Source organism: Polyodon spathula, chromosome 28 (genome assembly GCF_017654505.1).
Source record: "Polyodon spathula isolate WHYD16114869_AA chromosome 28, ASM1765450v1, whole genome shotgun sequence".
NCBI classification, from domain to species: domain Eukaryota; kingdom Metazoa; phylum Chordata; class Actinopteri; order Acipenseriformes; family Polyodontidae; genus Polyodon; species Polyodon spathula.
In genome coordinates this window covers 6,467,132-6,490,366 of record NC_054561.1, presented here as the reverse complement: position 1 = coordinate 6,490,366, position 23,235 = coordinate 6,467,132, and the positions used below count along the sequence as shown (strand labels likewise).

Genomic DNA, 23,235 nt, shown 5'->3' with positions numbered 1-23,235 from the left:
TTAGCCTACACAAGACAGCTGACCTAGATCTACAATTAGCATTTTTAAATATTTCTTCTTAGCTTGTCATCTCAATGTCATACTGAAATGTAATGCCCATAAGATTTGAGACCAGTTGGAAAGGGGGTTTTAAGTATAATGCACATTTTATATTCCTTTACTGCTTCTTAGTTTAAGCCTGTCAGTGGTAGCTCCTGCTCTGGGCTGATCGACATGCTGGTTTTCAATTCCAGGCTGCCTATCAGCACTGAAAAACATTGCTGACCCTTGCCATGGTAGTTAATTATCCAAAGTGGAGTCTCTGCAAAAGAGTTAAAAAAAAAATGAAACAAACACATGGGTGGAAGTTTGTTTCCTGTCAGTACTGTTTTTAGTCCCGCATTGGTAAGATGGGAAGGGAAAATGTTAATATTTGGGGAATTCAAGCAAAGGTTTTGACAATCTTTAGATTATAGATAACTAAAAAAAAGTACTGATTACTTACTCTAAAATGTAATCTGTTACATATTACTGATTATTTTCTTGTAGAAGTAATATATTACTGATTACTTATTAATGTTATATTACCTTTGTAAATAATAAAAGTAATAATAAAACACATACAGATTTTGCACTAGAAATGTACAATGATGTTTACTGAATAGTATTTTTAATACTGATAAGATAGAAAAATAAACCTGATTACTTGTCTTTATATTTTTTTAATGAAATAAGATACAAAAAAAGTAATATGATTCCAAGAAACTTAGTAGTGCTTAATTGCTTTACACCCCTGTTAATTGACAGGCTTTACTATGACTATTGAGAAGAGAATTAAACTTGTCAACTTAATGTAGGCATATTAATAGACTGCTAAGAATCTTTCGTAGCTTTACAGTAAACTAATGTTATCCATCTGTGTCTCCAAACATTTGCGTTTCATCTAATTCCATCTGCCTGGTGTTGATGGCTGAAGTGTAATGCTGGCTCCAGGGATCAGCTTATTTTGCCTCCCCAGCACATCACCACCACAACGGCTGTGATGCTGGCTCCGGGGATTAACCAGTGTGGTCTCTCCAGGGCATTAGCATGACATCCGTTTGGATTGAGCTAAGTATGGTACAACTCTCTGGTTTTTCAAGTGGGCAAGTTCCATCCTCTGTATTTCGTCGACTAGCCCATGACACCTCAAGAGGGCTCAACAGTGATTCTGGAGTCCCAACATCACCCCCCTCTGTCCCCCACTCAACTCAACCCAGCTTACTTACCCATACATCAGCGTTTCTTTCTTTCTATTGTGCTTGAGATCCCCAACCAGAATCTTACCATCTCAACCACAGCCAGTTGCTGCTCCTCTCTGTTGCTTGACATAAATTCTTCACTGTGTGACGCAACTCTTGGCCACTGAATCCGATGTCTCTGAGAAACTGGGTTGTACAGTGTGCCACAAATCCTTGACAACCCATCTCCACTGGGTAAACCTGGAGTCCTCATCCTTGCTGTTCCTAGTTGAGCATACCGAAGTTTCTTCCTCTCCTGTTAACTACCAGGAGAATAAGGCATGCTGATCCAGACCACAAGACAATATCTGCTCAAAGTTTAGTGTTGGCAATCTCAGGTGGAAAAATAAGCCATTGACCAATATCTGCCAATGTTTTCCAATCTCTAGCTGCTTCCAGTTGTCCTGGGCGAGGCTTGGTTTTAATACCTTTTCTTGGTTGTTGCTCTCCTTGGTTGGAGGAATGTTGTCTTTTTTGTGTAATGTTTTGATGGAACTGGTGACCACTTATTGGTCATATTATGCTTGTCTTCCAATGCTAAAGCCAAACATCACAGCACCTGGTAATGGTGCCAAGTAAACCATCCTTGGCTAAGACCCACCTTATATCCTGTCAAAATGTGTCTTAATGTAGCAAGTGATGAACACAAAGGACATGAAGGATCCTCTCCTACCCAGAGGTTTAGGTTCTGTGGTGAATAGAGAACATCATATGATGACCTGATGAGGAAACTGATCCAGCTCTGTTCCATTGGCCATAGATCTTGTCAGCCAATCTTGTGTTGTTCCACACTCTTCCATCTCATCCATTCTCCCTGCTTGGCCTGGGAAACAGCCTTTACGCACCTCATCCTCGCCTCCATTTTCTTCCAGTTTTCAACACAGGTGCTGCCTCCCTTACACGTTTGTCACATGACTCTACTAATGTCATTTCCAGTCAGACCTTGGCGCACTTAAACTCCTCGGTTAGAGCTGAGATTGGTAGCTGCAGTTTTCCTTTACCATAAAGTCCCACTCTTCTGAGGCAGCGTGAAACTCCCAACCATTTTCTGACATATGAACTGATTAAAGCTTCCAGCTTCTCAACTGTTGTCAAAGAAACCTCGTACAGTCAGTGGCGACAGCAGCCTTGGAAGTAGTCCAAACTGAAAGCAGCAGACTTTCAATTTGCCTGGTTAAACCACTGCTTGTTGTCTAACTTCTCCCACATGAACTATGTCCTTTAGATCCCTGTCGTACTATCTCCCAAGACTTGGCTTCACTGGCTTCTCAGGCGCTGTTGGTATTGCCTCACCATTACTGTAGAACCGTTTATCTACTATGTTACCTTTAATTCTAGACATGCTCCTTGATTTAGTGGGCTTGAATTGCATTTTGTGCCCATTCAATGTTATTGGTTAATTTGCCCAATAACCGATTAGTGCAGGCTACTGCTGTAGTCATGGTTGTCATGTCATCCATGTATGCTCGAATTGGTGGTAGTCGCATTCCAGAAGTCAAGTGCTCTTCTCCCACTACCCATTTTAATGTCCTAATAATTACTTCCATTGCCATGGTAAAAGTCAGTGGAGAAATGATGCATCCTGCCATTATTCCAACTTCTAGGCATTGCCATGTAGTGCTGAATTCTGAAGTTGAAAAACTAAATTGCAAACCTCCAAAGTAGGCTTTCACTAAAAAGAGTGCACATTTGCCTACCTGTATTCCACGACAGAGCCCAAAGAAAACCCATTCATGACATCAACCAGACCATATTGAGTTTCTACCATGCTTTATTGTCAATATAAGATGTTTACTGCTTTAAAAATGGCATATGCTAAGTGGTTCTGAGTTCTAGTGATCCGTTACTGAGGTAGCATTTTTTCTGTGTCTGTCATTGTCCATTTGTGAGCCAGTCTGGAAAACTGAGTAGGGTTACAAAATGGCTTTTCAACTTGCCTGGTCTCAATTACTCACCCTCTCTATATAAAAGTTGGAAGGTTGAAAGGTCATATTGAGTGGTTTGAATGGAATGAGAAAGTCTTTTCAGTGCTAGGCAGTTAGAGTTCTCCAGACAGGAGACAAGACAAGCAAGACAAAAGGCCAGGTAAAGATAAATACAACTCAATAGTGAAGCATTAGAACCACACTTGTTGATCGTAAACAGCAAAGAATACGTGAAATGTGGAAAAAATATAAAATCACATTTTAAACTAATTGCTTTTTAACATTTCTTTCTTTTCTTTTTTATTCTTAGTCTCATCACTGTCAGCAACTAGACAGTATGGAGAAGCGAAAAAAAAGGCAAACAGAATGCTTGGGCATATAACCAAAAGTGTTGAGTACAAGTTCCCGCAGGTTAACATAAAGTTGTATAATGCACTTGTGTGACCGTGCTTCGAGTACTGTGTCCGTTTCTAGTCACCTCAATACCAAAGGGACATTATGAATAAGAAGACCCTGTGAAAATTGCGATTTCATGGGCTGCACGGAAATCGTGAAATTAGCCCAATACTCTGATTTATGTAATATTCTTAAGAAATACAAATAATTTCATAATTATTTGTATTTCATTAATGAAACTGTACAGCTCTGCTATGTGCCTGCATGTAATATTTCGCCATGCACCCAGTGCTGTGCATTGATTATGTCATGTCACACTGAAAACTGCACACTGAAAACAAGAAAATGGATGTCTCTAAAAAGGCAAAAAATGTGTCTGCAGCAGATCACTTAAAGCAGCATCCAGCAAGAGTTTTGCACAGTGATAGAGGTAAGCTCTTGTTCTCTATGTCCTGCAACGTTACTGTAGATCACTACCAAAACTCATCTGTTCACAGGCATTATCATTCACCGAAAGAGTACTGCGACAGCTTTACTTGCAAAATAACTAAAAACGGTGACGTCTCTTTTCCAAAAGTCCACTTACTAAATTTTGACATGACAGGGGCGTTTGTTTGCGCAACTATCCCTTTTTAAAAATTGGACAACCAAAAGTTATGGAAATTCTTCAGACAGAGTGTAGCAAATGATGGAGTGATTCCTTCATTTCCTTCATCAGCCCAGCTGCGCCGTGAATACTTATCTAAATTTGTCGAGTATCACAAGCAGGAGATTATGGACTTGGCAAAACAGTCTGGTTCCTTGTCAGTGGTCACACTGATGGGTTAACATATGTATAAGATTAGTATGGGTTCAACATTTTATTTGTTTTGCAAGACCTAAATGGTGAACATGTACCAGACGTACTAGAACTGAAAGCTGCCCTTCCAGATACATTTTACCTACAGGCGGTTAATTACAACACTGTTTCACAAGCTATTGTAAAGTGCTTGAGTAACTGTGATGTTGATTTTGATGTCAGTGCATTTATCTGTATATTTTCTATTTTAAAAAACAAAGAAAAATCTGTACATTAAATTTATTTTATATTTCCGTGAACATTCCGCAAAATATGATATTTTACCTGCGACAATGCCGTGAATTTTAAAGAACATTTTCGAAGATTTTTATAGGGCCTTAATTATGAAGAGCAACCAGACTAATCCCAGTCTGATCCTATGGCTTAAATGACTTAGCTACAAAGAAAAATACTGAATGTATTTTGCGTAGAACAAACAAAGGAATTTGGGAGGACTTGATTGAAGTCTTTAGAATCTTATAAGGATTTGACAAAGTTAACCCAAACCAACTATTTAAGTGCAGTACAGAAACTAGGACCAGAGGACACAGATATGACAGAGTGTAGGAGACACTTCTTCACATATGCTATGGATTCCATTGTCAGGTTGTTGATGCTGAATCGCTGGCATCCTTTAAGACGCAACTTGACAAAGTTTCAATGTGTCAATGCAATTCTTATGTTCTGGAAACTTAGGGCAATCTCCAAGAGGTCTGTAGCACTGGTGGGAGTTTGTTGACATCCAGGTCCCTGGCACTGCTGTGAGATTGACATTTATGTGCAAAATTATTAAAAAAAGAAAGAAAAGAAAATGGATTGCAAAAAAAAAAAAAAACTAAAAATTATTTGTTTTTAATCATGGATCAAGGTTTGTAGTTGGCCCCAAACCATGAGTGCCTTAGTTAAAACACAGGAATTATTATTTTGCTATGCTTAAAGTAGACATTTATTTTATTTATAATTGTCTTTCTGCCTTGGAATTTTAAAAAGAAAGAAATTGACTTGATTTTCAGAACAGCGAGTGGAGCGTGACATATGAATTAAATGGTGGCTTTCTAATTTGTTCTACATATTAGTTAATTTTCAGCTTGACTTGTATGTCAATGTGGAATTTTTTTATTACTTTGTGATTTCTTTTCCATTACCATCAGTATCCTGAATGGTTGGCTCGGTCATAAGATATTAGCACAAAATGAAATAAATTTGATACTGCATGATAGTGCAGTTAATTTAAAAAAATAAACATTCTGCCATCAACAATTAAAGTGAAAGTCATAGACTAATACAATACTGTGTTTTAAAAATACAAGTAAGATTACAAACTGTAATATACAACTCTTTATGATCCCTTGGCATAAAATGCATGTGGTAAATCTATCAGACCGGCCACCAGGCATACGCCAATCCCAGCCTGTCTAATGTTACACTACAGTGTGAGTACTGAAGGGTAATTATGTGCTGCTTGTTTTTCTCTCAAGCAGACATCACTTTAGTTTCAAAACCAATGTTCAGCTGAAGTAATGCACAACATATAGAAAAAAAGAAGACCTGGATTTAAAGGGACACTGTACTGCAGTCGTGTTGCAAATGTCTGTAAGCTGCTTTAGTTGCTTCTGTGCACAGGTCAGTCTATGTTTATTGAAGTAATTTAATTTCCTGTGCATGTATTAAAGACCTGAAATGTTATTGGTCTTTTTACTTTCAAATGTTCACAGTCCTGGCAAAAGGTTACTTATTCTAAGTAAATCAGAATACTAAATTAGATTTTTTTTTTTTTTTTTTTTCAGATAACAAGCATTATCGCTGATAAAAACTGTTTCGTCAATCTGTTAAAAAAATTAATTTAAAAAAATGTACTGAATTAAAAAGAGTATTCAAATTGAAAAACACAGAAAGAATCAGATCTCAACACAAGCGGAAATGTACAGTATACTGTAGCCTATTGCAAACTTAAGCCACTGCCACAAAATTATTTGCTTATACCGTCTCTTTCACACAGACCCAGACTACTTCATGTTAATGGTAGCCACTGGAATTAATAAGGGAAACTGTGATCCCATTGACTGGATATCCCTGCCTCAGTCAGGGAAGCCTTACACTGTAAAATACAGTTCCTTAAAAAATAGTTCCATTCGCTTAACTATTATAGTGACTGCTAATCTAATTGGCTGAATATACATGGGATAAACGTTCTCCACCACACAGTTAAAAAAATAAATAAAAAATACACAAAGTACAGTACATATCGCCTCATCGGAGAGCATTATAAACATGGACCCATTCAGACAGATGAATGTATGACTCACACTACATTCCACAGGGCCGTGCCTTTAACACTAGAACGACCGTGTTTATATGCATACCTAGAAAAACCATGGTGGTTAATTTGACAGAAATAAGTATCAATTTTTTTTTAAATAAATGGCTTTATATTGCCTACATAACAAAACGCATATACGCAACTGAAACTATGCGTTTATACACAGACATACTATAATTAAAATTACATGAATAAATAAATATTTGAACAGAATGCACTTAATTTACAATCATTTACAAAGTCCAAGTGCTGGCACAAATCACACAGATTCTGCACTTTTCAAAATATGCAGTGCACTTACCACAGGCTGTCTTTGTGCATTTGGCACAGCTATGAACAGTAATCCAGGCTTCTGCACCAAATGCTCCACAGGCATAAACTAGTGCAATAAAAGCTTTTAATTCCTCCGAGGGCATTGACCAGGGATCATCTTGTAGTTGTCGGTGGGCTTCTGCTTCAGTGCAACATTGTATGTGGTGAAGCGAATGCATGTCAATCAATAGGCTAAAAGCACTCAATGTGCTCTCATCAATGTTGCGTTTTGTATATGCCGTGGGCCCAGGAACTTCCCTCAAAATATTATGTTCACCCCTTCTACCTACAGCTTCAACACCAGGATTTATAGTGCTTCAAATAGCCATCATTACCAGCCTCTTGAGCGCCATGTGGTGCTGGCGCTACCACCGGAGAAGCAGCTGATATCCTTGCAGAGGCTGCCACAGGATTGCTTCCAAAGGATTGCTTCTTCTCCCACAGGATCTCCTGCACCCTTGGTGTCACTGCTGCTGGAAGATTCATCTTCGCAAACCCAGTCTGCTTCAGAGCAAGATTTGTCATTGTCCGTCTCTGCTTCATGAGAATTGTTGTTTGGTAAACTTTGCAGTAATTCCAAACACTTCTTTGCTGTCTTGCATCTTCCACAATCCATTTTCAATGTGTATTGGGGTAACAATGAATTTCTTAGGAAAACAAATAATACTGCAACATTTCATTGTTATAATATGTTTTATATGTAGTAGTCCTGGTCGGAATAGGTATGACAGTATTTTATCTCCCTCATTTTTGCAGCTATGCGATTTTTTCTTTGTCAGGGGAATTAGAGCATACATTTAGGAAAAGTCAGGAAAGCACAGCTCTGTATCTTAAACACATGCACAGCAATTTAAATTTAAATTCCAAAAACGGTCAAAATTACCTTGATGGTCATTGTAGTGTTAAGAAGTGAGCAATATCCCTGTATGCTAGGGATGCATAGTTTTTATTCATAAACTCACACAATCAATTTTTGTCGTTTTCGTTTATTCTATTTAAATAATGCTTGCCGCTATAAACTCATAAGATTGTCACAAGGGTTTAAACCAGACCGTTTGTATTTTGTGTTAATAACAATTATTGTAATTGTGTCAAACACATGTATTTTTTTAAACTGATTCATTTCTTGAACAGCAGTTGTTTTATTTTGACTTGCGTTTTTAACAGATAAAATCTGATAAAACACCTGTGACAAAACACCCCTCATACAAAAAAAAAAAAATAATCAGTGTATATCCAATAGACACTGGAAATGGTTTCTCAATTCATGTTGACTTGATGCCTTTCTCTTTGAAAATAAAAAATAAAATACCTACCAAAAAAAAAAAAAAATCCCAGTGCAGTTGGTCAATGTCCCTCCTTCCTGACTTGTATCTCGCATTGATTAGTTTGTTCTGAATATTTTAAACCCACCCCAACTGCTGAATGTTAGTAAATTCCTACATTTCTAGATTGTATCACGCTTGCGAGACTTAAAACGAGATGTTCCTGCTCATGGCATATTACACTACGACATGGAGTATTTACATGCTCGTAGAATTTAAAATAGAATTGCAAATTGTGTCAAATTTAAAAAATGGCTAAACACATAGAAGAATATTACTGGTGTGGAAGACAGCAAAGGAAAGAAGGTACAATTCATGTGTGCAAATTATACTGTCAAGTTACTATACATATTGTGACAGAAAGTAACTGAAATCAATTTCATACAGTATATTAAAAACTATTATGTTGTGTGTATTAAGTCAGGCTTTAAGTTGTTTATTCAGTATCCAGAATGAGAGTGCGAGTGAACAGTTACAGACCATGTGTTTCAGCATTAACTCTGAAGCACATGAGGGGCGTTGCCAACTAAAACATAAACCTAACCCCCAAATGCTATCAGCACGTTTCATACATCACAAAAATGAAAGTCGTCAAACCCCCAACCGCCCCAAAAAAATGTACATATAACTTGAAAATAGCTAAATATAAGAACCAGGAAATTAAATCGATAAAAACCAAAAACAGAAGCACAACACAGAATGTACTGCACTTAATGTTTAATTTGTCGTATTTATAGCATACTTAAATAAATAGCATGGGCAGTTTCCCTGAATAGCCCTACCCAATTCAATCCCAAAATATATTATACTATTTCTTAGTTTTTATATTAATACCATATCTACATCAGAAGGTTTGTTTGTTTTTATTTAATTTTCAAAACCAGCAATGCAGCTTTGAAACAAGACATTAGAATATTCGTTGTGCCTTGATTTATATGCATAAAGCTGATTCCCCTACCAGTAATTTAGAAAAGGTCTCTTGAAAGAAATAATCATGTTCTGTAATTGTGAGATAAGCATTCTCATTGTAGCTCTGATCAGAGATAGGGTGCAAGCGTTTCACGGAATATGTGTTTATTGTTATGTTGGCTTGCTATCAGAAAGCACACAGCTATCTCTTTCTTCTTTGCTGCTGTAACTACAGAAGTAATCCCAGAGCAGCCTCTATGCTACAGTATTAAGAAAAAGTGCAATTTCTTAAAACAATCATTTTAGGGAGTTCTAGTCAGAATAATATGGTTCTATGTATGTATTAATAATACAGAGGTGTTCACGCTTTGCAACAAAGCAGGTTTGTAAAATTTAACATGATTTACCAGGCTTTTATCATGTACTGTAGCTTTTTCCTTTATTTCACCGAGCTTAACCTTTTCACTACCGTGCTACATAGAACGCTACCTAACACATTTCATTCCGTTCCATACCTGCAGTTAAACTGCAAGGCATACTGAATCAATAAAGAGCCCTGGTTTGTAAATGGAAGCACAAGGTTGGGGTTACGTGGTCCATTAAGAAAAGAGATACTGATACTAAAAAATAAACTGCCTGGCAGTCGTTTCACAACAGGAAGAAAATGAAATAATGCTTAAGACAAATTATAACGCTGACAAACATTGCAGAGCCTACTGCCCAATGACAAATGTCAGAAAAAAATCAGCAGGTAGTCCCTCCAATAAAAATTGGTACAGTAGGGGGCAGGCTTACCAGAATACTATATCTGCAGGCCACAGACAAACATCTTGGCCTCATATATCAGAAAGGTTGATTTAGGTTACAAATTTCTAATTCAGAATAGTTCACTCAGTTGGAGATTTTTTTTTCCCCTAATAAACATAAAATGCATGCATTACTTTTATTAACATAACTCTATTAGTGCTTTAGATGGTGCCAATACATATTGACACGTTGTCCCGGATTGAAAATGCTATTAAAGTATATCAACGGCTATACACTTTATCTGATTCTGACCCACATGGTTTCAAATACAGAATTTCTTCGAATTTAAGTCTAGGTGTAATAGATTGCACACATGTGGCAATATCCCCAGATTCAAGGAATGCAAACATCATCATTCTTTAACAGTGCACGTTTTATGTGATGCTCAATGCATTATCACAGATTTAGTTGCTAAGTACCCTGGCTCATGCCACGACTCATTTGTCTTGGAGAACAGTGCTTTAGGTCCCAGAATTTTTATTTGGACTTCTTTATTTGACTGAAAATAAGTTTTATGTGCTAAAATATCATTTTTACAATTGTTGCAACTACATGTGCCTTTTTGTTTTCCAGTTAAATGGAAGTGCAGACTATTGAAATGTGACTAATTGGCTTGTTGGTGAACCTGAAAATCAGTTGTCATTTCAATTAAATCATTCATAAGCAGGAGTTGCAAAGGGCATTGCGAGTAAAAGAAATTAACCTGGCTCTGTTGAAAATCAAGACCTGGAATTGGTGGCAAAAAAAAAACTTGCAGTGCAAATGCATTACGACCTCTATTTTCTCTCAAAAAATGTGCCTTCTGAAAATCAAAAAAAAAAAAAAAAAAAAAAAAAAAAAAAAAAAAAAAAAAAAAAGCAATGAAACAAAGAAGCCAAGTTAGAAGCAACAATTGTGAGGATGTTAGGCCCCAGCACCTTTCCAATTGTCCCTATTTGCTTGATCCCTGACAACCCTTATGGAACAAACATATGCATTTTAATATATGGTAGAAAAGTATGATCCTTATACTTTTCATATATAGAAATTGGCTCCATTTTTATATATTTAAAACATATGGGATATTTTTTAAATATATTTTAGTCTGTAATCCATATATTTATTTTATATGTTGAATATATATCAAAGAAATATATGGATTACAGACTAAAAGTGTTCAAAAGTATTCACCCCCCTTGTTGTATTGTGTTACAGCATGGAATCAAAATGGATTTAATTAGGAGTTTTTGCCACTGATCAACACAAAAAAAGTTTTTTTGCCACTAATCAACACAACAAAATTGCTTCTCCTAACTTGGGCTTTTGTGTTTGATATCACAACTTTAAATGGTTGTTGTGTTTTTCTAACTTGTCTTTTTACATTCACAATAAAGCAAGGGAAAGATATTCGAGACTGTGTATCGTAAATAGTAGAGTAATATAACAGAAATGAGAAAAGATTTTAATGTAAAATAATGGTAGAAGGGATTTTTGGACAGTGTTGAAAATGTAAACATTGTATTGTTTTAGTTGCAAATGTACATCCATGAGTGGTGAAAACAATATGTCTATTTTGGTTGGTATTAATATATTGATATTTACATAGGTACAAAACTACAATGTTATGAATGGTTAAAAGGGTACATATGCATGTCAGTGCTAAAGGGTAGTATACTAACACATTTTAATTCTGAAAAAATATCATTCTCCTTGTTATAGAGGTGTTATGAACTTAGGCCAATGTAACACATTTGTAAAGCGTTCAGATCTCTTCATAAAAGGCCATGTCCATGTCCTTGTCTTTCTCGGTCGTGGTTTGACTCAATGAGTGCATCATTTGCATGCACCCATTTTCCATTAGTACCCACAGCAAGAAGAAACACACACACACACACGCACACGCACACAAAGAACACACTGTCCAGTGGCCACACCCCCTGCTTGCTTCACAGTTCTGATTGAGCTCTCAGCTGTCAGTCTCACCTGCAGGAACACTCAGAGTGTGAGCGGAGCGGAGCGAGCCAATTTTATATGGAGCGGACGTTTCCGGCCCGCTCCTTTACAGCACTGAGAAGAACTGAACACGGTTTTATTTTTCTTAAATATATGTTCGGCCATGGATTTTAGACAAAAGAGTTACAAAAAAATAAAAAGGTGATGAATACAGAGGCAGTCACTTTACAGTATTTTCCATCATGCTTGTGCATGGTAACCACTCATTTTCACAATTAGGCACTTTCATGATTTGCAGACTTGAGAATTGCATTTTTTTTTAAAAAGTTTTATTTTTCTTTTATATTCAATGTGATTGACATGGCACTTTATTAATTATGATTGATATTTATGATTGATGTATCTACTATAGATACTAATGAGAAAACCTGTACGTGAGTGTCAGCATTAAAGAAGCAAAAAAACAACAGTGGACACGACCTCTGTGTCCAAACTGTATGAGTGGATTGCCTTTCACAATAAGATATCATTTGGGATTGTTATATGGGACCCACAGGTTGGGAACCTCTGTTCTACACTCCTGTATCATTAAAGGAGTCTAGTTTGATCTCATCTCAACTTTACTGATTCCAGGGCCTATTCATTGCCCAGCGTCAGGAATTTGTATGTTAACAGCTCTATAATCACTGCTTCTAAAAGTTTTCTTTACTTTTTTTTTTTTTTTGGGGGGGGGAGAGTGCAAGAGATTATCTAAATTTTCCAAGCTATTAAGCATTCTTTATTAGTCAACAGCCCCAGGATTAAGCCGATTTGAGGAAATTACTGACGGGGCACTGAACGTCTCATCAAACAGCAAATCTGTATTTTTAATATTAATAAAATCTTCTCTTTTATTTTATTTTAACAGAAGAGACAACATTTGAAGCAGGAGTGAGGGTGCAGATTCACAGTCAGTTTGAGCCCCCCTTTGTCCACGAACTTGGCTTTGGAGTGGCACCTGGTTTTCAGACCTTCGTATCAACACAGGAACAAAGGGTAACATGTAAATTTATATCTTCTGTGAGGTCAACAAACACCAAATTCAATTTAGTATCCATAAAATTCTGTGTCACTTTTTAAAAAAAATGCTGGGTTTGTAGTATCCAACAATGTAGTTTACTTTGTGGGCAACTTTAAAATGTAAGTGCTTTACCATTACTGTGCGTCGAGACAGAAATTTCATACATTTCCACCCTGATATGTGTCTTGCAGGTTTCTACTATACACAGATATTCAGATATATTATAATATATATATATATAATATATATATATATATATATATATAGTATATATATATATATTATATATATAAGTGCCTTGCAAACGTTTTCATACCCCTGGGGACTGGTTAAGAGAGTATGAATGGGACCGATATTTTATTTTTAAACACTGAAACTCAGAATCAATTATTGTAAGGTGACATTGGTTTTATGTTGGGAAATATTTTTAAGAAGAATAAAAAACTGAAATATCTTGCTTGCATAAGTATTCAACCCCTGTGCTGTGGAAGCTCCCAGTTTGCACCGATGAAAGAAATTGCCCTAATGAGGACACAATTACCTTACCATTGGCCTCCACCTGTGAACCATTTTCTGGATAAAAACCCCACTGTTGAAGGATCATTGGTAAGGCTGTGAATCTGAAGGAAAATGAAGACCAAAGAGCATTCTACAGAAGTTAGAGATAAAGTAATACAAATGCATAGATTAGGGAAAGGATACAAAATAATATCCAAGTGTTTGGATATCCCAGTGAGCACAGTTGGATCAATAATCAGGAAGTGGAAGCTGCATCACACCACCCAGGCACTGCCAAGAAAAGTCTGTCCCTTAAAACTCAGCGCTCAGACAAGAAGGAGACTTGTGAGAGAAGCCACAGAGAGGCCAACAATCACTTTGAAGGAGCTACAGAGTTCAGTGGCCGGGAGTGGAGTAATGCTGCACCAGTCAACCATTATTATTATTATTATTATTATTATTATTATTATTATTATTATTATTATTATTATTATTATTATTATTATTATTATTTGTTTATTTAGCAGATGCCTTCAAGGCGACTTACAGAGGCTAGGGTCTGTGTATTATAAATCAGCTGCACAGAGTCAATTACAACAAAAGTCTCACACAAAGGACGGAGCACAAGGAGGTTAAGTGACTTGCTCAAGCTTTATTTATGTATTTATTTTTAACACTAGGACCGCCGCGGTTATACTCATACCTAAAACCGCCCCCGGCAGACATTTGAAACGACATCAATATTAAAATTGTAGGTTATAGTCAAAATAAAAGCATGTATTGTAAAAGGCAGTCAAAATGACTGCTTTGGCAATTCTAGGCGAGAGGGATTATAACTTTCTTATTTTCATGATCCTGCCTTTAAAATGGAGGATCGCCAGTACACCCGGTACATGCAATCAGCAAGATATATTGCATCCTCTTCACAGGGGGTTTCATTGATTAGGTTACACAATTTAAGTTTCTGTATCTCTTTAATGATAGCATGAGACCTATGATGAATGCCAGTGTAAACCTGGCACATTTCTTTGTCTCCTCAAGTCAAGCATACTTCAGCAATATCAATACATTACGACGATTTGAAATCTCCCCAAGTCACGTAAATGAAATATTACTAAAGCTAGGTTTTAAGTTTTGAACACAATTAACCAGTTGTCTGTCAAGCATAGAATCTTACATAAAATTTGCACCGTGGTGAAGAATATTTCCGCTCTTATTACACTTTCTCAGTCAAAGGGATTTGTCTCTAAGGGCATCATAAATCAAACAGGTAGAACATTTTATTAAAAAAAAGGAAATCAGTGTGAATGATGTCAGTCTCAGCATTTGAATAGCATTATTGTTAGATTAGTCAAGCTTGTTAAAGTATTTCCAATTTGGAAGTACTTTTAATACTTTATATTTTGCATTCATCAGCTACAAAATCCATCATCTGCTGGCTTGCTGTTAATAGATGCTTGCTTAATTTATTTATTTACAGGGTTGCTTGAGATGCAAGAACAACATATTATAAGCCAGCAGCATAGTCACAAAACAATGCACAATATAAATCATTAAAAAATGAACAAGCCTTATTAAAACAATCAACTTTATATATACTGTCTGGCCACTTAATTACAAAGGGTTCTGCGAGGTGGCTGGAGGGATTCATTGAAATGTTATTTCATGCAATAGGCAGATAATCACAAATGTGTTGTTCATCCCAAACATGCTCAATTGCGGTAGTCACGGGAAATGCCTGAAGTCTATGTAAAGATGTGCATTATTATCTTGAATGTAGCCATCAGCAAACAAGTGCAGCGTTGCTGGGTGGGCATGATCCACACCCATGTTTCAGCAAACTACTACATGCCTTCCAAGTAGTTCAGTCCTGTAGTTTACAATTGTAAGACTCAGCTAATTACTTTTTGGGTGATAATGGGGACTGAAGTAAAGTGGACAGCTTGCTACTTTGTGATTTGTTTTAATTGTATGATTCAGTGCTGGTAAAAGCATGCATCTTAAGCTTGGCTCTGATCCTATAAAAAATCACTTGATATCTACTAAGTTTATAATTACCAGACTTCAAAGTGAGATCTGTTTTTTTTTATGTGGAAGGGAAAATAGAAAAACAGAAAAAGCAGACTAATGATAAAAACATGGACCGTTCATTTTTGCACTGGAGCACAAGGAGTACTCTCTATTTTAATGATCAATGGCATTATATATGAAATGACAGAGGAGTAGTCTACTGCTGCACAGATAGGAATTCATATTCTATTGTGTGTCTGTGTGTTTGTACAGTATAATTCCATATTGTGGATTGTGTTTATACTTACTGGAATGAGCAATGTTGTGTGATACACTGCCATTATGGATTCTGTCCTTTCCCCTGTCGGTGAGATGAGATAGGGTTAAAAGTGCTAAAAACCATGGATGCAAATGCATTGTGGTTTAGACACCCGCTTGCTGTGCTCAGGGTCACCGGTTCGTGCCCAGCCTCCATCTGTTACATTTCCATGCTTACCAACTATTCAGGAAAATACTGGGTCTGTGACCCACAGTAAAAAATCAGGCCTGGCGTGAACTGGTGACCTCACACACTGCAAGCGAGCGTCTTAAACACTATGCAAAAGAGACTTATCGTTATAGAGATTTAAACTTCATCTCATCTCACCAATAGACCATATCTGTAACGGCAGTGCACCACACAACACTGCCCGTTGCATTTGCTTTAATTAAAAGCAGGAGCAAATCTAATCTAAATCTAAATAACCAATTCAACAGCAAAACCACAGTCTGTGTCTATAGCATCTGCTGTTCTAGTTCAGTATCTACTTCCATCTTGTTCTTGACCAGGATCATCATAGATTTAATCATCACACAGAAGGCAGTACTTTATCCATAATGATTGACTCAACAATGAAAAACAAAACTCACAGCTGCTGACTGATAGACATTTCAGAAATTGCTAAATAACACTGTAAAATAAAACCTACTTGAGCGAGCTCTTATCATTTCCTACTCCTCTTACTTCAATATTTTCCCTCATCACTGCTATTTTAATGATCTGATTTTGTTTTTTGTTTTTTTCAAACTTTGCCTACCAAGTGAAGAGGATAATTAGCCACATAAGGCTAATTAACTCAAAGTGTATAGTATTTAAGTGCCATTAAGTCACGTGACAGTGTATGTCAGCGGTCCTCAAAGTAATTTTGGCACTGGCATAAATTGATCTTACTTGGCTGTTTGTGGGCACGCTGACTATTGCATAGGATCTCATCTTACACACTGCCTTCTCGCTATATATATATATATATATATATATATATATATATATATATATATATATATACTGAAATGTATTATTTTTCTCAATAACATTCAGTGAAATTGAGTGCTTACCCAGCATATTAATACCCAGCTTCTGCTCACGCCTTAAATTTTCATGCACATACCATGAACGGCCTCTTCTTGCTTATGATTGGACAAACTTGGCAGATATTTGACTCTCCTATTGGTTAAACTTACAGTTAGTACCTGCACTTGAAACAGACACAGTTTATGTCCCACCTAGCTAACTTATGATTGGGCTACCGCAGAGACAATGCAGCTATTCAATTGGTTGATCGTATCGCAAAAGCCATTCAGGAAAATAAAATGTTGTGTAAGTACAAGCACAGCATAAGTGAGCAGCCCTGTAAACAGATTGCTGTGGCGCTTTTGTTGGAAAACTAGTTTAAAGCTTTCTTTATTTTCCAACGTTACAACCCATCAGAAATGTGTTTACGACCCATACTTTAAGAGCAGCTGCCGCGGGCACGATGGCCAGGCTTCGCGGGCACGACTTTGAGGACCACTGGTGAATGTGATTACTTCACACTTCATTTTCTAAATGTCGGTGATATAAATTTACATTGCTGAGGTGAGGGAACATATTTGACATTCTAAATTGGGTGAGAAGGAGCCTGTTTCCCCCTTATTTACCGTAAAGATGTAACATTTTAACCAACTTCTGCCTTTGAAAGATAAATTCTTGAAGATGTTTTCCCATCTTTCTCCATATGGGCCCTTTCAGTGAAATCATATTTTTTCTTTTATTTTTTTTACATTTTTTTTATAGATGCAAACAGTTTGCCCTTCCAATTTACATGTTTAACAGTATTTGCATTGACAGCAGCTGCAAATCATTTGGATAAGTGCTCAAGAGGAAACCCAAACTGTTTGAAAAACTTCTGTTTTTCTGTATAAAGGAGTTGGTATTTGCAATTGTTTGCATACAGTAAAGTGGCTTCTGTATATTATTCGTAGATAGCCATGAAGAGAATCTCAAACCCGAATGCTGTCCTGATAGGCACTGATTTTAAGACACTTATAAAACAGCTTAAATACTGTCTCTGATTGGTCAATCACTCTTTTTAGGAGTAAATCAGTCCTCGCAAACTTATAAAATGTTACTTATGATAAAACTTGAAATGAATAACCAAAAAAAAAAGGTTTCAGAAACAATTTTGTAGAACAGTAATCTTCATTTTCTGCGCCATTGAATCCCTGGCGTCCAATTACCTCTCATGATTGTTTTTTTTTTAATCCGGAGAACAGAAGTGATTGTAGCTAAAAAGTGTATATGTCATGCAAATCAATGTTTTAACAAACAAGTACTGATTTCGTCATATTACACACATCCTTTTACAAATCTTAGAATCATTGTGGCGTGATATACAGAGGATGTGAGTTACAAAGCCCGCTGTATACTTGAGTGTAGTTTACAAGTGTATCAAAAGTCATACCTTCTTTGCTTTACCCCTCTGCTTTTAGCATTCCAGAGGAGTGCTTTTTACATTATTTTAATTTTAAGAAATGAGTAGCTGATGCTACACTAGGTTAAATAAACCTATGTTTGCAGCTTTGCTCTTCCTGGATTATTTCATCTTTTATTGTTGTCCTACTTGACTTGACTGTTACTTTAGTTGGGACACATAGAAACTGCTTTCACAGATGATGGTCACACAAATAACTACACGTTTATAAATGTATTATTATAAAAGCTGTTTTATAATAGCATGCTGCATGGCAAGGTGGTGCGATATACCTTTGGCACCAGGTCTCTAAAGCTCCCAGCCATTGTTTATGTTAAAACACATTAGAGCACCCTGCAGCATAATACTTTAGTGCCCTAGTTAATTTCCAATAGCAGTCTGTTTTAGTCTGACTGATTAAATTCGGTCTTCAATTCTAACGCAATTTAGCAAAGCAGCGATTTGTGCAGGGAACTCAGTTTTTAAACTAGATTAAAGTCATAAGCATCGAGCATATTAGGCACCCCCATTTCCAGGATGTCGGGAGTCAAATGGCTAGGATTTCATTCATCACTCAATAAACAACATGTCCAATGATCAGCTAGAAAGGGCTTTATATTGTGCCTCAATCTATCTGTTCCTTGCTGTATGTCAGAGCTCGCCTCGTCTAGGGGGGACGGCAGTTATCGAAGGGCATACCTTGAAGGATGAGGCCAAAGGCCAAAGATGTAATGAAAATATGTATAATGTGTATTTTTTGTCTAGCTCTAATAAATATTTTTCTCTATTGCATGAGTTTTCCTGACTGAACATCCATAGATATAGAATGTTACTTCTCAGTGAATCAAGCCTTTATCTTCAAACAAATTAAATAATGATTCCAAAGGGGATGAAGGTTTACAAATCAACCTTGTTAGTACTCAGGCATGGAAAACTACCAGGCAAAATACGGCAGTCTCTCCTGAATTAAATTGAAACTATTAAAGTAGGAAGGTGAAACAGCCAAAAGTCTTAAGAGACTAAAGTAAAGCCATACTGAAAAACTGGAGGCTTTCCATAGCAGGCTCTTTCTTGATTAATAAAGCATTTCAAAACTATGATTACATAATCAAAAATTAATAATAGAAAAAAAAAACCTGCATAGGTTCTACCAATTTAGCAACATGGTCTGCATCTAGATTTGACTACAGTTTGAATGAAGTTCTGTCTTAACCTTTAAGTATCAAGGGCAACTAATGGAATCTCTGCTGACATGGAATAGTACAGAGACTTCTCAGTAGAATTCTCTTTTTGGAAGCCTGGTAAAGACCCCTTTGACTCTATTGCTTCTTGGCTGTTTCCACAACAGAGGTGATGATCATCCACAGAGGATAAACTGTGTGGCAATGGGCAAAATGGAGGTGGTCACACTTTACATTGTTCAATGTATCTGAAAAGCATGTGTACAGTTGTGATGAAACTTGGTATTAACATTGTTTAGTATACATTAGTGGGAATATCAGATTGTGAGGATATATGAAGATGTCTGTCTGTACATCTGTCCATCTGTCTCATAGCACTAATTTTGAATTAACAGACGTGGTGGGGGTGTGTGTGTTATTGACATTTTATTAGGATAATTGCACTTGAAATAATGATGTCCCTAGGCAAGCTGTTCCCTATTCAAACTGTTTTTCATGGAGGGAGTGTGCTGGTGTTTTATGGGATTTCTTGCAGACCACAAGTGGCGCAGGACCAAAACCTTTATTTACTGTATTCCAAACTTTAATGATACATAGGACATTAGTCTTAAGACTATTATGTTCATAAATACACAGTAATTGCAAGCAGCTGAATATGGTTATATTCTAGCAGTGGCTGATGGATTCTTCCATTGATGGATAAAGGGGGACTTGTATTTTGTTAGACACACAACCTCTTTGTCGAGATGCAATATTATGTACAGTGTTCAGAGGAGTGTGGGAATTGGTATTACAGGGACCACCTGAGATTAGATATGTTCTGGTCTTGGCCGTACTTGACCAGGCTTTAATACCGTGTCACCCTTGGGCTAGACACTACTAATTCTTAGCCCAATTAAATGCACTTCTACTATTACAGTGTGCTATTAAATGATTGTTTGCAGTGCTGTGAGTTATAGATTAGCTCCCCATTAAGAAGAAACCAGAGAGCACCAAGTTACAACTTCAGAGTATTGTGTTTTAAGGTGAAAATATATGTTTGCGATGCCATATTTTCTGTGGGAACTACACATTTGAGATCTGTAGTATGTAGTGGGTATATCACAGAACAAAAAAACAAACAATTCCCCATTGATAATCAAGGCTTTTAAAATGACAATTTTTGCTTATTAATGTGGACAAGCTAGTCTGAGAATGTGTTTGTTGCAACAGTATCATATGCTAGAGCACTTACTGTAAACAGATTAACAAGGAAGCATTTACATTTCAGTTTATTTCAGAACAATCTTGGTTATATTTCTATTCTTCACAAGTTATAAGGCTTATCAATTGGAAATAGGCCTACATCAAAAAACACTTTTGCAAAATACTGTAATGCTAATTAGCATAATAGGCACTAGCTATTCACAGCTATAAGTAGGGTTACTGCTGAGCGCATGAAGACAGCTGTATAAATTAGCCATCTATCTTAACACTTTTTTTCCAGCAGTCAAACACAGTTTTGCTTTATATATATATATATATATATATATATATATATATTTATATATATATCTATATATCTATATATATATATATATATAAAAAATCCCCATTGATATGGGATAGAAAATATTAGTTTCTCTGGTCCCTGCCTTGTGATTATGCTAGATGGGGGAATTAATACATACATGGAGTGCAGTCTTGCAGCTCATCTATCTTTTAAACTAAATACATAGATGCAGCTTCCTTTTCATTTTTACAATTATATAAACAATTACAACAAAGCAAACAATTGTTACAACTTAAAGTAGATATGCATTTTGATAAAATACTGTAGTTTCTATTGTAACTGGATAGTTTGTACAAGTATTATTGCGCAATTCATAGTCATTTTCAGAATATAGTACATGCCCTTTTAGAAACTGTAAAATAATTGTGGTGTGCTGTATACAGGATGCACTGTGTACTGGAGTGCAGTTTACATAAGTCACAACCTACATGAATACTAACCAGTATTTCTTGTAGCTGGCAGCAAAAGCTGATGTTCGTCAAGACTTTATTTATGTTTAAGAAAGAATACAACTAAAACCCCAACTGTTGTTTTGGCATTGTTTTGGCTTTATAAAGTGTATAGTTTATACTTAACCACCCATCTGCCCCTTTATTCTGGCAATTTCCATGTTAAAAATGCTCTTTTTTAACAGATTTTTCATTTTAGCCCTCAAATAAGCAATTTGGACAGTTTTCAAAACAACAGCTGCCTTATTTTTTAAAATACAAACACAGCATTATATAAGTATAAATAACGCTTTTTTTTTTTTTTTTTTTTACAATGGCAGCATTATAATAATATAATACTTGTGCAGGCATGTCACTTTTTAGAAATGTTTTTTGGGTGATAGATTTCAAAGCAGACGCACTTCAAACCCTCATCAATGCTAATGTCTTCATCTTGCACATATACATCAGAAAACGTGCATCGCAAATTTTCAATCATGTCTTCCCCAGTTTCAGGCACGGGTATATAGCGCTGTGATATGAATTATTATCTGTGAAGTATAATAAATAAATAGGTCGTTTTGACCATTACCAAACCTGACAAGGCTTCCTTAGGGAGTGCTGCCATCGGCCAGTAAAAAATAGAACTGCAGACAACTTTACTTTATTGTCAACTTATTTATTAACTGAAGCACGTTAAAAACGCATGTTAAACTTTGCAGATACACGTATAAAACACCTGCACACTATTCTCATGGGAGTGACAAATTTGGACTTGTTTGCACTCCACGTGGAAATCGCGGGATAAGCAGCTGGGTGGTTAATTGATATATTGATTATATTATATATATAAAGACAGTTTCAAGTATTATTATTTTTTGCTTTACCCCTCTGATTTTAGCATAGCAGAGCATGTTTCACCCAAGGACCGTGTTATACAAGGGTGTGTGAGTTATACAGGGGTCTGGATATACAAGGGGTGCTGGTTATGCAAGGACGTGCAGGTTATATAACGGGCAGGGTTGCAGGGGTGCAGGTTATACAAGGGGTGTGGGTTATATACTTGTAATACTTCTTTGAAATTCACTGAATGTATTTACCATGCAAATGTGATTTCCCTGAGGTAAGAACACCATAAATGATAAACACTTTTTGAACAGGGTTCCATTGTACTTGTACATAATTATTTGTTTGTTTTGTCTACTTTTTTAGTGCATTGTTAAATGTATGTATGCTTAGAAAACATACATCAATCTGTCTGAGTAAAAAATTAAAGGCAGTGCAAAACATAATAATAATTTGTATGAATTAGTAATAATTTCTGAACTTTGCCCAATTAATAAACCAGCTTTGTTTGAAAAATTGCAACTAAGAATCCTGTAAGAACCTTCTTACAGACCCCTATTATATAAAAATGCCACTGAGAGATATCAGAAAACACAGATATAAACTTACCGTCCAGAATCCTATGAGTAGTATGGGATCAGATGCAGTACAGTGGATAGAATAAGGTTATTCCTACAATGAAATGCTAAAACAACTGAAAATTTGGGGGGCTAAAGTAATGCCTAATTAAACGCTGAAATCCTAAAGTTGGAGGCTCGCCAAAATACATTCTACAGTGGTAATTTTCTAAGCTTGCTTAAAGCAGTTAAAATCTATTATTACTGAATAATCAAAGTTCTAATTAATGCATGACTTGTACCATATTCCGA

General features: G+C 36.2%; 1 protein-coding gene across 3 annotated transcripts in view; it reads left to right on the top strand.

The window, feature by feature from the left end:
- The window catches only part of LOC121301709 (acid-sensing ion channel 2-like), a 485,925-nt gene that overhangs the window by 422,669 nt on the left and 40,021 nt on the right, over positions 1 to 23,235 (top strand). For all 3 annotated transcript variants that reach the window (XM_041231295.1, XM_041231294.1, XM_041231296.1), the window contains exon 3: positions 12,931 to 13,058. In XM_041231295.1, coding sequence (XP_041087229.1) covers positions 12,931 to 13,058 — 128 coding nt within the window. The remainder of the gene's footprint in view (positions 1 to 12,930; positions 13,059 to 23,235) is intronic.